We start from the raw sequence: 18,854 nt of genomic DNA, 5'->3' as shown, positions 1-18,854 counted from the left end.
TCGATATTCCTAAATTCATCAAAATTTACTTATGCGTTATTTAATTCCCTTGAGAATTTCAATAAATATTGCTGTGATTTCAACGAAAAATTTGTACATTAAGAAATTAAAAAAATATGAAATACGAATTTCATGTTAGAGACACACATTTATTTATTAAAGCTAAGTTAATATATGTTAATCATGAATTGTAATGTAAATGCTTTCTATTGCTCTTAATAACATAACAGTAATGATATAATGTGATCATGATATTTCTTAGTTCTAAATAACTGTACAAATTGTAAATATCAATATTTTTACGGAGACGTATACGTATATGTATAGATAAATATCCGTAATTTATAGCAACGACTATAACAATATAAATATACGTAATATGAAATATAAATTGTACGTAGTATATCACGTTGTATCCATCTTTCATTGCATAATTCTACTTCTTGAAGCATATTTCATCTATTAATTCTCTTCCTACTGTTGAATGGTCAAAATTAACAATTTAAATTTTGGAGGTAATTCTATTGCCGAGTTTGAACACCCCCTGTGGTCGATTCTTAGAACTAATAATGCCAATGGCGGAGCTAGCTCGTTTGGGACGCTAAAACATATTTGCCGAAACGGAATCTCTGCACAAATTCTATTACAAATGTAGAATAAGTGAAGTTAAGTAGTGATAGCCTTCCAAATTCGTAGTTTGATTAGTGAAAAACGTTTCAGAGTTCCCTTAAAATTGATATTTATATTGTGCAACTGTAACTGTATATACACGAGGGAGGACGCTTCGAGAACGAATGTACAAGGTACGTTCACCTTTATCCTTTTAAATGTTTATTTTTATACAAATTTCTAATTTCTCGATAGTTACTTCTCTTTCCGGAAGTAGATTACTTAAAATAGCATAAATTCATATAATCGAAAATTCTAAATAGGGAGAATATTCGTAAAGGAATGGCGTAATACTTCTTCAATTATATTTTTTCGATTGATATTTCTTTAAACTAATTAAAATACAAGTTCCAAAATGACATTGACTTTATATGAATAGTATGATCTTATATAATATATTGTGTTGTTATTGTTAAACATCTTCTCACTGCTTATTACTTTATTACTATTATTTTATTGTACAGAACACAGAAATTTATATACTTGGTGAATATATTGCTAATGTCATTAGAAGTTTTACAAATAGATACATATGTATATTTTATAATTTAAGAAATAACCGATCGCAATCTTTTTCCATATTAATTCTATGTTTGAGTGTGTAACGACTTTTAATAATATTATCATTACGTTTAGTATCACGAATGTTTAAACTGTCAATCGTATATTTAAGAATTACACGTGTAAGTTTTCCAATTTCTCTATCTATCTCTATCCTTTCTAAGATATTATATTAGTACAACACATATTATTAGCACTATATTATGATAATCATTGTTAAAAAAGTAAAAAGGTATTCAACGTAAAATTCGTAAATTGTTTACTACTGTTTGTTCACCGTATAAATCATCTTTATCTTAATTATCTATTTAATGATACTTGCAAGATCTGATAGAGAACCTAATCTAAAGTGCACAGATAAATCAGTAGCATTCAGTAGCAATCATCAGTAGTAATTTATCTTTACAATAGAAGATGTTAAACAACATAAGAATTAAAGAGAAATATCAGAGAGATAGTGCTACTTGTTTACATCCAAAATATTAAGAAATTGCTATTTTACTTACAATTAATAATTTTTTAATTAATATATTGTAACTTTGAAACTCTTTTAATTATAATTTCCCGTAAAATACATTACATTTTGTGCACGGGAAATCATTTAGGAGAAATACTGGTAATTACATTAATCTTATTTCAAGTTTTCGTCATGCTGAAAAGTACACAAAATAAGCGTTCTGTTTGATCTGTGATGTTTTTCGCTCTCAACTGCAAATATTTACGAAACAACATTTTCTAAGAAAAAGTCTTTACGCCAAATCTCCTCATTTCTAATTTAGCACATTTTCGTTTTATATTTACAGAATGTAAACTTAGTAGTGGCGTGTTCTCTTTATAGAAGATTATGAGCTTACAAAATTAAAATTTACGATTTTGAAAATGTTTCCTTGAGGGCGTAATACTCCGCAATAATGTACGTCTTATTTCATATAACATATATTCCATTGTGCTTTACATTGTGAAATAATCTTTTAAGCAAAACTTTAAGTTGGTCCTATAAATATTAAACCCACTTTAATTTTCTATTTTTAAATCTATCCTTTACTTATATTTTATTTTATTTACATTTTAAAATTTATTCCTTAACTTATTTAACTTCTTTCTTAATATATCATTATTTAGAAGGTTGATCATAATTTTAATACTATGACACTATGATAAAAATTATTTAATAGACGATATTATACACAAAATCGTTGTAACAATGACATACAGTTCAACATTAGGATGAAAATAAAAATTATGTTTAAATTTTCATAACTTCTGTTATATCTTTTCACGTAAGATCCTTGTACAAACAGATGTCAGTAATCAACTTTGTTAGTCCTTTATAACTGTACATTGGAAGTAACATACTCATCCACTTATCTATTTCTTTCATCTACCATATTATCTCATATTTCTATTAGTGGTTGGATCTTTTTATTTATAGTATCTGCAACCTTGGGCCCACCTCAACTTTTTTTAGTATTCTAGGCTTTCAAAAAATTCTATACAAACTTAATATAATTTACTAACGTCTCTACTTCGGTATCTGTTAGAAATTTAAGCTAATTGTTAAGGAGAGAATTTTATTTTTAATTAATAGCAATAAAAAATGGGGACGGATATGCAGAAGTGAAGTTTGGTGCTCGTTTAATTTTTATTAATATGGAACCCTGCAATATCCCGGAAGTAACTAACAGAATCAGTTGGCAACAATGTAAAATATTTCGTAAAAAGCAGAAGACATATTCACGTTTCAGCTTTACTTGGAAATCTGTCGTTCAATGTTGTTGACTGTTGTGTTTGAATGCGCATAAAAGATTTTGACAGACGAGTCAAACAGTGAAATTTTTTAGCAAGTTAAAAAATACTAATCATAAAAAAACTTATCATTATACACGCTTGTTCCCGTGTATTCAGAAGAAATTTACCGTTAAATTTAGTTTTTTCTTTCAAGCAAATAACAGGAAATTTCAAACAAGTTGGCTATATGTGTATTCGATGCTTTAGATATTAGGTTGGTACTGAAAGAGCCCTAAAAGGATTTGCCTGTGCGGCTCTTTATTTTCGAGAAACTAATAAGTTTTTTTTACATCTTACTTCATACATTTTTGGATATTGATATTATACTTTTTTTTTAATATTAAATACTTTTGATAAATTTTTGATCATTTTTATTTATTATAGTGCTCCTGCATAGTTCTACCATTTTGTGGGTGGAAATTGAGATAAAAACATTTAAAAGAAGAAACAGCTACACCAAGAATTACTTTAGAAGATTAATTTGTCGAAATCAAATGCACTCAAATTCCTTTGGAATTGTTTTATCATCAACCTGAAGCATTGAATGCACATACAGTCAACTCATTCGAGATTTCGCAGTGCTTGTCATCTCCTTGTTAATGTAATTACTATTTGTCTGTCGAAATACGTATGTATTCAATATGCAACACGTTGAGTGTGCTTAATATGGAACATGTCAATGAAGCTGCTACTGATGTTGATGATGATGATGGTGATACAGAGCTATATTTATTTTGCGGCGGCAATTACATGAGAGACAACAATAGCGAAAAATGTATACAACGTATTCGCTGTTTTCATTGACATCTTCAGACGCGTCATTCGCATGCTCAACGTGTACGAGACAAAGGAAATTAGTATAATATATGTTAGAAAAATAGAAGTATCGATTTTTCTTTTTTATTTAAACGAATATTAATTTTTTCATAGTAAAAGTAAAGTTCTTTGAGATATCTTTACATATTTTCTAGATATTCCATATGAGTCATCCACCTGCACATGAAAATGGGTCATTTTCGACCAGTAATTTCAAGTAATTTGTCATCTTCCCACATTTTTATTTAAATTTTGCTCTGTTTAAAAAAATTAAGGTAACATGTGAATACTATTGGATAATATTCTAGAAAGTTGAAGTAGCGTTCAAAAATGTTGGCAGGGTTTTTTAAGACACAAAAACATGAGAAAGACTGCATGGGCATAAACGACTCAGCATTTAACTTTCTTTACCATGACCTCAAGACACTCAAGCTTTGAACACAGTTAACTAGTGAAATACAAATATCTATTGATAGGGATCGATAGGGTTATGGAACTTTTTAATAGGTTCTATTTCAAACACGTACTATGGAACTTTTTTTTTAGAAAACGTCCTCGCGTTATAAGTTCCGATGAGAAAGAAAATTTTTACTTCGGGTAAAACTTATAAAATATAAGAATAAAAATGTTTCTATAACAGGAACAAGTATTTTGTATATCAACATTAAAAAAGCTCTATTACAAATACTGAATGCTGTTGTATGAATAGTATTAGAATTGCAATAATACTAGAGAATTATTACAGTTGAATTCATATTCTGAATACGTTATTTATTTGTAATATTTATGTAAGTAGATGATCCACAGTTCAAAGTTTCTTTGTGTTACTATTTGAAATGTACATTTAGGAAGGTAAGAACGTTATCTATACATTATACTATAGAATTTGTATGTATTTCAATTTATTTCAACTATGCAAAATTTTATTTAAGTATTATTTTTGACAAACTCTTTTTCTCTTAAATACTGCATATAAAACTATTAATCACTTATATTATGATTTACATGTTTTTTATTCAATAAACATATCAATAATATGATATTAATGTTGTTAAGTAAAATTAAATAAAAATAGTACTAATAGGTTGGTACTTTTAGTCAGCTTATGGAATCTTTTTTAATGCACGTTCCAAAATAACTCGTTTTTATGGAAGTTTTATTACACAGGCTCTAAAATACCTGTTCCACGAGAACATTTTTTAAAGAAATTCCTAAGGGTAACATTTGTTTCCATAAAAATTCCACAAAACAGATATTTTTTTAAACGAAACACCTAAGTTCGAGGAGAATATTTTTGAAAACGGAAGGCATCTGTTTATTTCGATCCCTGTCTACTAATTTCGCCGTATGTTAACGTCAGTTTGATTGACGAAAGCATGTTTCTCTTCTTGGGAAGGTTTTAAAATCAGGTGTTCCATGTTATGAGCAGTTACTACTTCTTTATATTTTTTTATATTTATTTATTACTTACAGTAGTACCATAATTTATCAATTTTTAGATGGCAACGAAGAACTATAATTATTTAGAATTTCTTCTCTGAGAAAGGTAATAATTAAATTGTGGATTTTTATGCAACTGTGAGAAATTTAAGGAAACAGATAGAATGCACATGATATACAGAAACATATAAAATACCCAAAATGTAGTACTTTTTATAATATTGAATAGGTAAGCCAAATTTCTGTCTAGGTTTTAAAATTTTTTAAACCATTTAAATAGGTCCTACTTTGTTATTGTATCCATAAAAATACAAATTTGCATTAAAATTGCATGAAAATCTGCAATCTAGTAATAGCGTATAATTTGGTGAACATTTTCGATTTTTTCAAACACTAAAATATTAAAAACAATTCTTTAAATAGGTCCTACTCTTTTAATTGTATCCATGAAAATATAAATTTTCATAAAAATCCACAGTATAGTAATAGCGTATAGTTTGGTGAGCATTTTCGATTTTTTCAAACATTCTTACTTTAGAACTAAACCTGAACCTAACCTCAATCTAGGAAAATAAGAATCTAAAACATATTTAAAGCCATCAGTTAAGAGATGTACAATTATGATACAGAAATTGAAAAGCTACCGAGCACTAACCATGAGCTAGATACTTACAGCGACCCAAATGATTACCAAGTTTCATTCTTGTTATTCAATCTTTATTATTTTTGACTGATTGAATTTATTACCAGTAAACATTAGATCAAACTTTTTCCGTGACTGTTTTCTATTTACTTTCTGTCACTTAATTTTCGTTTATAATATTTTTATAAATTTTATTATTTTTGTAGTTACTTTTAGGTTAGGTTTAACCTTAATAACCCTTTCCAACATATTACAGTTTGAAAGAAATCAAAGACACTCGGCAAATTGTATATACTATTTACCTCTTTCGGACAAAAAATTCGAAATAGCTAGTCATAGTTCTTCGTTGTCATCTAAACGTTGATAAACGTCGGTTTGGTATCGTTATTACCATGAGAGGCATGTACATAAAATTCTAGTCGTAAAGTGTTAACAAGCGTGATAATCGAACGCGACACGAGTGTGTAGTGTAAACACGATAAAAAAAGAAAAAGAAAAGAAAAAAAAGAGGGGAGGGAGAGATATGTAAAACAGTATTAGCATCGCGTGAAGTATATTTCGGACAATCGCTGACTCGACCTTAATCGGAAGGCGCGCCCTTGGACAGCCGATTCGAGGAAAGGTCGATTCGAGAGAACCGAGTGTAATCGCCATAAAGAAGTTTGTTTGTTTGCGATAAGATGCCTGGCTCTACCACAAGGTAACAGACACGATAACAGCCACTATGAGGCCCATATACGCGACCAGTTGAAATGGGAGCATAGCGTGTCTCTCGATTTCTCCGTTCGAAACGTTCCTGGAATCCTCTCTGAAATAGTCCTCGATCCACCTCGATGAACGGCCAGCTCGTTTCTAGTAACCTTTATCATTCTAGCCCGTACTGCTATTCCTACGCTTTGCTAGGCTTTCTAATTTGATTGCGCCCGGTAACGCGCCGCGTATTATAAAATCATTTACGTTCCTGTGAAACTACGGTTTAATCGTAACAAATTACATCGACACGCTCCGCGGAAGCTGAAACGCGCGGACACGTGAGATTTTCGTCCGTGGGATACGTATTAGACAGTAGTTCGATACTTTCGTAATTCAACGTTCGAGTTGAAATTGCGATCGTGCTCAAGTCTCGTATCGTTTCAAGGAAATCGTTCCAATGGATCTATCGCTGCTTCAATTATTGCCAGTGCATTGTTACAGAGGCGTACTTATTGTTAGCGATAATTGGTACTCCATAATGCCATAATACGGATATGTTATTTATTTCGCCGTTGTTCTGTTATTGAAACGAAGCAGGTTGTTACCAGGGGTCTATTTAACTTTCACGAGAGAGTAAAAACCCAATAAAAATGAATAGAGGACACGTGCTGGTATTCTCGTTTACAATCACGGGATATATATAAATATAGAACTCGCTGCTTTAATAAATTCTATTATTTATCGACAGTGTAGAGGGCGTTTCTGGCGAAAATTTTGAATGTTCGTTTGACGAATTAGAACGGGAAAGAAAAGAGTTAATCTAACTACGTTTATGGTTCACAGGCGTATCATTATCGTTACTTTTATGGTATGTTTAAATATATTAACGTAACGTAATCTTGTCGCTTTTAAACGAGTCCGACAATTTATGGCGAGACTATTTATGTCTATGCGTGCCACGAGTTTCACAGAGAATACTTTAACACCTACTTCGAGTTTACTTTTTCGCCATTAATATCCCAATAATGCTATGAACATACACACTTTAATTTTTTTATTCGATTAGAGACGCGAAGCTTACATACATAGACATACATATTCAGGCATTTCTAGGAAATTCAGAATTCTGAGAATCTACCGGGTGCACATAACGTGCACAAACATATAGAATATTTAAATCAGATATTTAGATATTCAAAAAAAACGTATTTTATAAATATGTTTATATTATACAGATATAAATAATACTCATATGCTTGCTCGAACTTTTTGGGACGTGGTGTATGCAAAAAGCTAGGTATATCAATGTTTAAAGAATACGTTGGAACAGTTCAACCTCGAAAAGAACGATTTCTACAAAACCCGGCAATTTACCACGAAATCTCCCCCACTAGGGTCCCCGTAAATACACAATGGGACGCATTGTATTCCTAATAACGGAATCGGCCTCCACCCATTGTTCAGGAAACATAAAAGCTTTCTGGAAACGCACGATCTACGACGACACGTTTCGAACATTGTCGGTCATCACATTTTTTATTACCGAAATAAATGTCACGAGGATAGGAGTGTAACGTGTTTATATATTATATATGAAAGTACTTAACATCCTGGTAATCACTTCGTTGCTACTAAACTGACCAATTACATTCAATTAGATTCTAAGTTCTTACGTTTACTATTATTAAAAACATGAAGGTAAAATTTTTGGTAAAATCAATATCGACTTTCATTGAAGTAGAAATATTATTATATATTGTGCATATATTTGTTACATTTACCTTCGTCGTATCTGTTTAATTGTAATTATCTGTATATTATTTATAATATATCGTTTATCTTAAAATCAGATGACAGTACCATTTTTAGTAATCTTCAAACCAATACATGTATTCTTTATCTAACCGCATCAATGGAATCACTTATCATTTTATCTTGGCGAAATATCAATTGATATGTATATATAATTATAAATAAAGAGTAAATATATATATATTAAATTTATTAAATATAATTATTATAATATAACTAGTTTTATTATTAAATATATTAATATATATCTCTTTTGATTTTTATTTTTGTAGAAATGATTCTTTAGTAATGCAATTAGTATTTTTCATATAGGAAATGTTTTATTCTTTAGAAACAGTTTTATATGCTTATTAAATATAATTGTTATAATATAATTAGTTTTATTGTTAAATATATTAATATCTTTTTTTATTTTTAGTTTTGTAGAAATGATTCTTTAGTAATGCAATTAGTATTTTTCATATAGGAAATGTTTTATTCTTTAGAAACAGTTTTATATGCTTATTAAGTATAATTATTATAATATAATTAGTTTTATTGTTAAATATATTAATATATCTTTTTCTATTTTTATTTTTGTAGAAATGATTCTTTAGTAATGCAATTAGTATTTTTCATATAGGAAGTGTTTTATTCTTTAGAAACAGTTTTATATGCTTATTAAATATAATTGTTATAATATAACTAGTTTTATTATTAAATATATTAATATATATCTTTTTTTATTTTTATTTTTGTAGAAATGATTCTTTAGTAATGCAATTAGAATTTTTCATATAGGAAATGTTTTATTCTTTAGAAACAGTTTTAAGTAATGTTAGGTGAAAGGAAATTCTAGTTTATTGGAGAAAGGCGTAGCCAATGTAGCTAATCTAGCCAAAGGTAATGGCAATGTTGGGCGTTATTGTATTTTTCTTTAAATAATTGTTATTAATAAAAAACAGAAACATATCATCATACATATCTGAATACATTATTTACAATAATGAAGTTGATTGTCATTTACAAATACAAAATTATTTTTTATTTATTATTTATCGGTCGTAGAGCAAATTTATTTTTACACAAATGTAACGTTTCAATCAGAAAGATTACCGTAAATTACAATTTGTAATGTTTAATAATGTTTGTTGGCTTTGATGAATACACCAAAATTAAATAGACTTTGGGACAGCTTGTTCGGAAAGATTTTATCCATTGAAAAATAAACATATTAATTTAATGATCTTTTCATGTTGTACAAAATGAAACAGGTAGGGCAACGCCAAAAACCATTTATTTATATATCATCATTTGTTTTCCAATTAAATGCAAATAAAAAATAAAATATTATTTGCAAGTAAGAAATGATAAATATTTAATTATATATAAATTCTATATAAATTTAATTCTTATTCGGAATAAATATATTGTTTAATTCGTTATTTATTGTTTAATAAGTAAATAAAGTTTGACAATATATATATATATACATATTCAGATAATTTTGCTGTAGTTATTTTTGATGCGTCAGACCGAGTATTATCATGCAGAAACATACGTCTATCTATTAATCAATTTTCTATGCATAATTTCGATTTTCTGCCAATGTGATGCTGCTATTATTGTTTCGTCTGAATTGAAAAATAGATGAAGTTCCATGAATAACCTCTTTTATGCTTCACCGACGTACAACAATTAGCAAAACCTTTGCAAATTTTGAATTCTTATTTTTCAATATTTTGTTATTTTTCAAATTACTTCAAAATGCTTCAAAAAATCAAATCAGTATTTCGACGAGTATTCCTGTAACGTTATTCGCAGATATTATCTTCTTTGCTTACATAAAAGCAGTTAAACTTAAAAGAGTAGCTACAGACGGGTATAAACTCGAATAACTTCCATCCAGGATGAGCACTTTTAACGATACGCACGATTTTTCAGCCATTCGACGAAGAATAATAAATACAATAAACATAAAATATAAAATAACAAACACTTCAGAAATATTGCTTTCTTTCGTAACCAATTCAAGGCTATTGTTACGAATAAATACGTATAGCTCACTGCGTGAATAAAACTGCAATTTTTCGTGTTTGTTGACTTAGTTCTCGATGTCTCCGATATCTCCATAAGATAAAACAAACACTGTGATTATCCAACAAAGCCATGTAACAAACTTCAGGCAGCTTGGCGTCTGTTAAGGGCATAGAAGTCAAACTTTGGTCAAAACGAAATACGCTCATATAAGCATAATAATAATAATAATAATAATAATATAGCCAAAATTTAACACCTAATCTTGCATTGCTCTGTAGATACTATAAGTATTCTTCTTTGCGAAACTAACAATTCTGACGTTTGATTTTTGCCCACTAGAGGTCCAATATAACCTAATACGTGATATTTTCAAACGCGCCAATGTTGCCAATTTTCTCTCTTCTTTCTAGAGCGTTAAGTACTGTAAAGAGCGTTTGTTCACTGCGGACATGCGAAAAAATTCGTTTCTCCTATTTCTCTCTTCCTTTTTTTTTTTTGCATTTTCTTAAAATGCACAGATATATAATTTCAAAAAATAAATCATGAATAAAATAATAAATAAAATTAGAAATTCTGAGGGTGACTCGTGACGCATGTTATTTAGATAGCACTTTTTTAAAACCGTGTTATCTGAAACGGCTTTCATAACATCTTGAAATCGGTTCAACTGATTAGCTTCAAATTTTCCCTGCACCTTCAATGCGTGTATTGTTATCATCACGGTCAAGGATTAAAAATATCTTTCTCCTTCTTTATCTTGTTTTTCTTTTCTTCTTTCTTTGCAAAGACAGATTAAAGGGCCGTCATTTTTTTTTTCTTTTCATATATATGTATATATATAGCAGATAATACACAGGCACCACAAATGTATATGTATATGTGTATATATGTATGTATATATATATATATAAAGAAAAAGAAATGGGAGCCCTTTAAAGTTGGACTGTCTGACTTTGCAATAAAAGAAGAAAATAAATGCAAGATAGTGAAGAAAAAAAATATTTTTAATTCTGATATATATATATATATATATATATATATATATATATATATATATATACCAGTTTTATTTCTATTTGAAAAAATGTGGAAATATTACAGGAGCATAGATAAATGTACAAGGTGAGACCCGTAACTGGAACCACCTCGATTACGACGAAAGTCATGATTTTGACGAAGAACATTTCAGATAAGAGTTGGATAATTTCGAAAGGGACGTGATTTGACGTGATTAGTTTTTTCATAGGAGAATGCGTCAAGGACGTATGAAGGTCAGTTTCATTCTTTTAAATGGAACTTCTTTTTCCTTTTTTCTACACATATCGATTTTTGGAAACATCTTACGTCAAAAGATAATAAGATACAATATAAAAAAAAAAATCAACAATTCGTGAGATATTTTAAGTTGAAAGGGAAGATACTTGATATAAAAATCTGAAATATCTCACGAATTATCGACCTTGTTGACATTGCGTCTTCATGCTCTGTTAGACAGAATGTTTCCAAGAATCGACGTATTAAAGAAAACGGCAGAAGTTCCGCACCAAACAAAGGAGTATTTGTCCAGTTTCGTATAAAGCAAAATTCCTATTCTTCCAGCGATCGGTATGTTTCTTATCGCGAACTGGCTCTCTTTCGAACGTTCCGCGCAATAAAACATCAGGCTACAGTGTCTATAAAATCAATAAATCGTGAGACATCAAATACCGGAAACGTTTTAGAATTTTTCAAGGAAAATTTTAATATCTTTTCCGAAAGGTAATTTTCTTCGATGAGCTAATCGCCGTTTTAATTTTACAACTGAACTGGCCTCTTTCGTGAGTTTGAACGCATATATTCATCCAATTCCTCATCTTCGACGACAGACGGACGTCCTGAACGCGGCACGTCATCTAACGAATCATTTCCTTCCTTGAACCGTTAAAACCATTTTCCTGCTGGCCTCTTTCTAACAGCAGCTTTTCCACGTACAAATGCGTTCTGCTGTATGTGCTACAAATTTAAACGTTGTAAAGTGAGGAAGCACGAATTTTTAACTTTTCGCTATCTATGTTTACTGTCATCGTGTAAACAGTAAACAAGGAAATTTCGAAAGAATTAAGAACAACGAAGCGTGCGTATCACGGTTGTATACACAGGACTGGCAACTCCTGCGGTGGAGATATAGCTGCAGATTTGAGGACAGAAAATTTCTCGTATCGTCCACCACATGCAGAATACTTGTAAATTTGCAAGTAAATTTTTTTTAATTTTTCTATAATACTTTACAAATACTTTGAAAATTTGAAAATATCACGTATTAGGTTGCATAGTATCTCTGCCGGGCGAAGGACTGTACATCAGAATTATTAGTTTCGCAAACAAGCACTTGAACAAGAAAGATATAAATTTGAAAGAGAAATGCAAGGTTAGGTGTTAGATTTTAGATACACGATTAGAATCTCAGGTAAAAAAAGCAGGAAAGAAGTGAAATTGGTTTGTGTTACTGAACTCAAAAGCAGAGAGAACAAGGTACAACATACAGGCTGTCTCAGCTAAATGAGATCTCCTAAATATCTGGCTTGTTCATTTCATTTTATGAAAAAACTTCTCGGGACAAACTATTTCAAAAGGCACGTATAATGGCGGAAAGATTTCGAGGTTTCGTGTGCCCTCTACACATTCTCCTATGAAACAACTAATCACGTCAAATTATCTCCCTTGACATCATACAACTCTTGCCCGAAATATTTTTCAGGAAAGTCATTGCTTACGCAGTAATCGAAGTAGTTCCAGTTAAGAACCCCACCTCGTATATGTAAAGTCCAAACACGAAAGATTATGTAGATTCTTCGTAGGGAACGCCAGAAAAGTCCTAGAAATTCGATAAAGTACTTCCTAGCACTATTAGATGGTTCATGACACTTAATGGACTAATCGAAGATTCGTTGAACAAAGAGAGGGAACTCTAAATTTGTAATCATTTGTAATGGTTATCCGTAACCAAAGTACAATTTCTGTCGTCGATAATGATTACCGGTAATCGATAAATCGTTAATTCTCTATGAAGGTAATTCGTAACCAAAGTAAAATTCGGGTTATCGATAATGGTTAGTGGTAAGCGAAATTAAATTCCTGTCATCGATAATGATTACTAGTAACGAAAAACAATTCCGCTCATCTATATTGGTTACTGCTAAATACAAGTAAATTTCCGTCATCGATAATAGTTATTCCTAACCAAAATAAAATTCTCGTCGTGGGTAATTATTGCTCGTAATGCGAAAAAGTTTCATCATTTACAATGTTTATTCGTAACCAAATTTTTTAAATTAAATATATCAACTTTTATACCATAATCTCTAGAATTCTTGTAACAGTTAGGATACGTGGCTTTTTTTGAATGGAACTATATTTTTCCGTACACTGTTCGATACGCTTTTTGATTCTCTACAAAAAGATATTGGTTTAAACATTAGTTAAAGTTTTAGTTTAAAAAAATTATCTTAATTTTAACCTCGCAAGACTTATCGTATGAAAGACGAGGATAGCTAATTTAAATACAGTTTAGCTTAACAAAACCAATAATTTTTCTAAAACCAATAATTTTCAGATACAAGCACTTTGGTACTTTTTTGTAGAGAATTAAAAAAATTAAAGAACTAAATCGAACGGTGTATAAAAAATATATAGTTCCACCTAAAAGAACAAATATCGCGAAGAACAATTGGCAAACAATTTGTTACAGTAAAATACTTCCTAGAACATTATCAAACGGTTAATAATATAATACTTAACGAACTAGTGGAATATTCGTTGGGCGATGAGAGGGAACTTTCCCTTCCAAGCGCCATCTTTTGCGAATAGGTTATGTTCATGCAAACTCTATACCAAAGGATTCCAAAAGAGAAATAAATAACAAACTAACTACTTAATGGACTATATAAAAGGTTCTCGTCGGTCAGAGGATACGAATGGCTGTGTGAAAGAAACGTCACATGGTCTGGTAGGATATAGGTCTCAGAATTATGACTCACGACCAGGTGTTCCTCTTTTGTACTTCGTGTATCATCAGTAGGGAACACTTTTCTGATGGGTAAAGGTTTCATAAAATTTATGGGTTCAGTGAGTTTGCTCGATTTCAACACGTTTTTGGAATAGCAATTTCCACGAATACACATGCTCAAATTACGTAACGCGTACTCGTTATTGCTTAAACTTTCGTGTCACAGTAATCGTTGAAGATAAAAGTATGACATATTTATTTCCAGGACAGAACAATTTCGTTAGTAGGAATCATGATCGCGATATAAACAGTAATTAATTTCTTCTCATTTCAATATTTTATTAGATGCGTGATTTGTATTTCTAGGAAATTTGAAAGCGCAAAACTACACATACAATTCATATGATATGTAAAATTATGTAAAAATATTCAAACTAGAGTACTTATAATATTTAGTTTACTTGGAACGAATTTCTATTCAGATTCTATGTTTTTTTCTTCTCTTTTTTTTTTTTTTTTTTTTAGTTATATTCATAGAAATATGAAAATGCATAAAAATTTGCAGTTCAATGTTTATTAATATATATGTATATATATACATATACATTATTAATACACATATATTATTATATATGTGTAATATGAGCGATGTACATTATTCAACGTCCGATTATTCAATGATACTTGTACTTGCATAAAATACGTATATTCATTATGAATATTGATAAACTTTTTCAAAGATTTATTCAAAACTAAATCGAGTCGAGGTTCGTTTAAAACGTACGGCTTCTCATAAAAATAGTTTAGCATAACGTACAAAAAGTTTAGGACATTAGTATTAAGATTTGATCCATCAAAGATGGCAAAGTACAATCTACAAATGCAGCATGTTGGCAGTGAAAAATCTTCACGATAAATATTGCAGAATTCTGAAAGGAAGATTGAGTCTTCAGATAAGATTTCACAGTTTCCAGTGAAAATTTCCTTGAAACAAATGCTTGCCAGGTATATTGGACCTAGAGTGAATCGGAAAGCTTGCAAAATGTTTGGAAGGGAGAGGGACACAGGGAGCAGCGTATTTTGTTAAGAGAAACTCGTATTGTGCGACCAGCTGGATTCTTACGGATTTATTCTTGGAAATGAACAAGAATAACGTGTCTTAGGTACGCGCAACTCTCTCGCTCTCTCTCTCTCTCTCTCTCGTTTCCTCTTTCTCTGTGGGGTTTCGCCTGCTCGCTCGCTTTCTTTCTTTCTCTACCCTCCTCTCTTCCTCTCGATTCCTGTCCGTGTCTTTTTCTTCTCTTTTTTTGTCCCTTCCTTTACCAGAATTCTTCGTCAATCGTCAGATACAACGTACGACTATTACCTGCATTATTTTTCTTTTTTTTTTTTTCTTTTTTTTTGCCTTCTTTAAATATGTATGTATGTTATTTATTGCGGTGAATCTTAATGACTAGTACGTATATCTTCATTTACACAAGTGCGCGTTTAGTAGAATTTCGCTTGCTTTTTAACATGTTACCTACATGTATCTATATTGCAGTGCTGCCAATGTAATTTTTATAACTTATACTCTAAGTATTATTAGTTTTTATAACTTATACGCTAATATATTTATATTTATATTATTTTCAATATTTTCAATAAATTCAACATTTCTCTATCATATTATACTTAATGTTAAAATAAATATATTATGATATATCTCAGTACAACAATATATCATCATATCTTCGCTAGTTTGTGGTTTCTTTGGTTTCTTCACGTTTTTTTGGAACTAGTGTTGTTCGCCATTGTCTTTTTCATTGTCTATGGAAAGGAAACAGGGAACCATAATAAATACGTTATTTGTAAATCATACAAATGTTTAATATTTCCAAATCTCGTTTATCTCCACGTTGACAGTTTTTAACAAAAATGTAAAGGGAAAAAGGAAAAATTGAAGGCGCTATAAGAGCTAGCGAAAAGTGTAACAGTTACGTAGCTTTCCGCGAAAATCAATTAAAATTATCCACGTCGACGATCTTAGTACATACATAAAACATCTACTGATTTATCATTAAATATCAATGGCACACGATAAATGTTATTTTCCAAGCATCGGCTAATTGTTATGATTAACGAAAGAGATAGAACTTTTTTTAATAAAAACTTAATATTTTGTAAAATTTGGAATTCTTATTTGAGTGAACAATTCAAGTTGCTAGGTGTTATACAGGGTGTCTCGTTTTAATCGATCCATGTAAATATCTCACACACTACACATTACTCGAAATAATGTTTCAAATGATATTATATTGATTAAAATATTTTTTACCTACAACTAATCATTATCGATGACAGAAATTTAATATTTAAATAATATTAATATTAATGAAACAGGAGTTTTTTTTTTTTTGGTTAACTATAATTTGGTTAACCTAATTACACTTGATTAACTATGATCATTACATTATCGATGCCGAAAAATTTTTTTATTATCGCTAACTAATATCAACTGTGAAAACATTATTTTTTAGTTACATTCGACTATTATCAATTTGTCATTAACATTACTGATAATTACTATTCATTGACAGCATAAAAAAACTTAATTATAAGACTTATTTATTAAGTAAAGAAACTGTATGAAAATGTGTGAAACAACGAATAAGATAAAAGTTATGGTAGTACGATATTTTCATTCTATTCTCTGTTTCACATATTTTCAAGCTGTTTTTAAAAATATAATAAATTTTATAATTAGCTTTTTTTATGTTGTTAATGATGTCAGTGATACTACCAACAATTGACAATAGCCAAATGTAAAAAGAAAACTATTTTGCTGCCGATAATGATTATTCGTAACCAAAATTTTCCATTATCGATAATGACTAATCATAACCAAAATAAAATTCCTGTCCTCGATAGCCAACAATCACTGGTAATCAGAAGATTGTACTTCTTAGTTTGAAGGGTTATTTATAGCCAGAATAAAATTCGGTCCATCGATAATGATTACTAGCAAGCAAAATGAAATCTCCTTCATCGATAATGATTATTCGTAACGAAAATTGTATCGAATTAAATAAATCAACTCTTATACCATAACCTCAAAAATTCGTTCTATAACAGTTACAATGTCTGGCTTTTATAAAATGAAACTATACATTTTTCTAGAGACCATCCGAGGCATTTTTTAATTCTTTGCAAAAGGGTACTTTGATCGAAAAATGGTTATTTTAAAAGATACTTCAACTTTAATCTTGCAAGACTTATCGTATGAAGGACAAGGAAAGATAACGCAGTGCTTTTATGTTTACGTTTTCCTTGTTCATACGCTCGATTTCGTTAACGTGCAAATGTTCTTCAAATTAAACATTTCTTTATACAAGTACTTTAATACTTTCTCTGTAAAGAATTAAAAACTTCATGAAAAAAAAAAAAATTGTATAAAAATCTATAAAAAGGATTGTATAGTTCCATTTAAAAGAATAACGACAGCTTGAGACCTGAAAAACGCGCGCACCCAGATAAATTTGATGGTTATCGTAAGATGGCCCCCTTGGAACAGAACAAATTTCATTTGATACACTTTTCTCAATAATATACAGTTTAGTAAATATTTACGTAAGGCGATTAAAATGTTACAGCGCTCGTTCGATCGGAATGTATTTCTACGGTATCGCGATTTTGTAAAAATTGTCAAGTTTTACGAACCTCTGATCGTATAACAGTTCGTGAAATGTTTGCCAATGTCGAGAATATCGGCGGGGAGGGGGTAGCTAGTCTGGCAGAGGCGATCGATTGGCAGCCAACATCGTAAGTGTACGGCGTCAAATCGTCGGAATTCGTGACGTTTCGACGGGAGGCCCACGGAAATACGAACTCGTAAGCGAGAACGATGACGCGATAGCAGAGGCGAGATCGCACGTAAACCAGTTAAAAGGAATCCATTTTTCCGCGAGCCATGTGCTCTGTCGCACATGCAATAGCGACAGCTTCGATCAATCCTTGCTAATATTTATTTTTATCCAACTTGTTCAACAATTGTTACGTGTAACATTTTCCTTCCTGGTAATGTTCTATAAATAGAATTAACAAATCAAATTCGATGAATCGCATCTAATTTAGAAAGATTGTCATTGGCAACGATTTAATGGAAATCTGCCTTAAGTACGATTATTGTCATTATGAATTTTTTAATTTGTTTTCATTAAAATTGTTCAATTGCGCGTGATACGCGAACGATTATTCTCGGACGAATGCCATCCTAAAATATTTGATTGATATGATCGGAGCGATAAACAGGTTCTATGAATTGCATCTAATTTAAAGAATTACGAAGAAAACGATTTAGCAGTTAACTTATATAGTGTGAGTTACACACGTTGTGCAACGTTACTTGTTACATACAAAATACATTAGTGTTAATATATTTGGAATGGC

At 30.3% G+C, this 18,854-nt stretch overlaps 1 protein-coding gene across 2 annotated transcripts in view; it reads left to right on the top strand.

The window, feature by feature from the left end:
* The first annotated feature begins 566 nt into the window (after positions 1 to 566).
* Positions 567 to 18,854, top strand: part of LOC139996655 (uncharacterized) — a 31,115-nt gene continuing 12,827 nt past the window's right edge. Inside the window, exon 1 of one of the 2 annotated variants that reach the window (XM_072021169.1) lies at positions 567 to 803. In XM_072021169.1, the coding sequence (XP_071877270.1) occupies positions 795 to 803 (9 nt within the window). In that variant the 5' untranslated portion in view covers positions 567 to 794. Of the gene's footprint in view, positions 804 to 6,434; positions 6,618 to 18,854 lie in introns of those variants that run through there. The other variant, XM_072021171.1, reaches the window with a different exon arrangement.

Source organism: Bombus fervidus, chromosome 18 (assembly GCF_041682495.2).
Source record: "Bombus fervidus isolate BK054 chromosome 18, iyBomFerv1, whole genome shotgun sequence".
NCBI classification, from domain to species: domain Eukaryota; kingdom Metazoa; phylum Arthropoda; class Insecta; order Hymenoptera; family Apidae; genus Bombus; species Bombus fervidus.
This window is presented reverse-complemented; position numbering and strand designations above follow the sequence as displayed.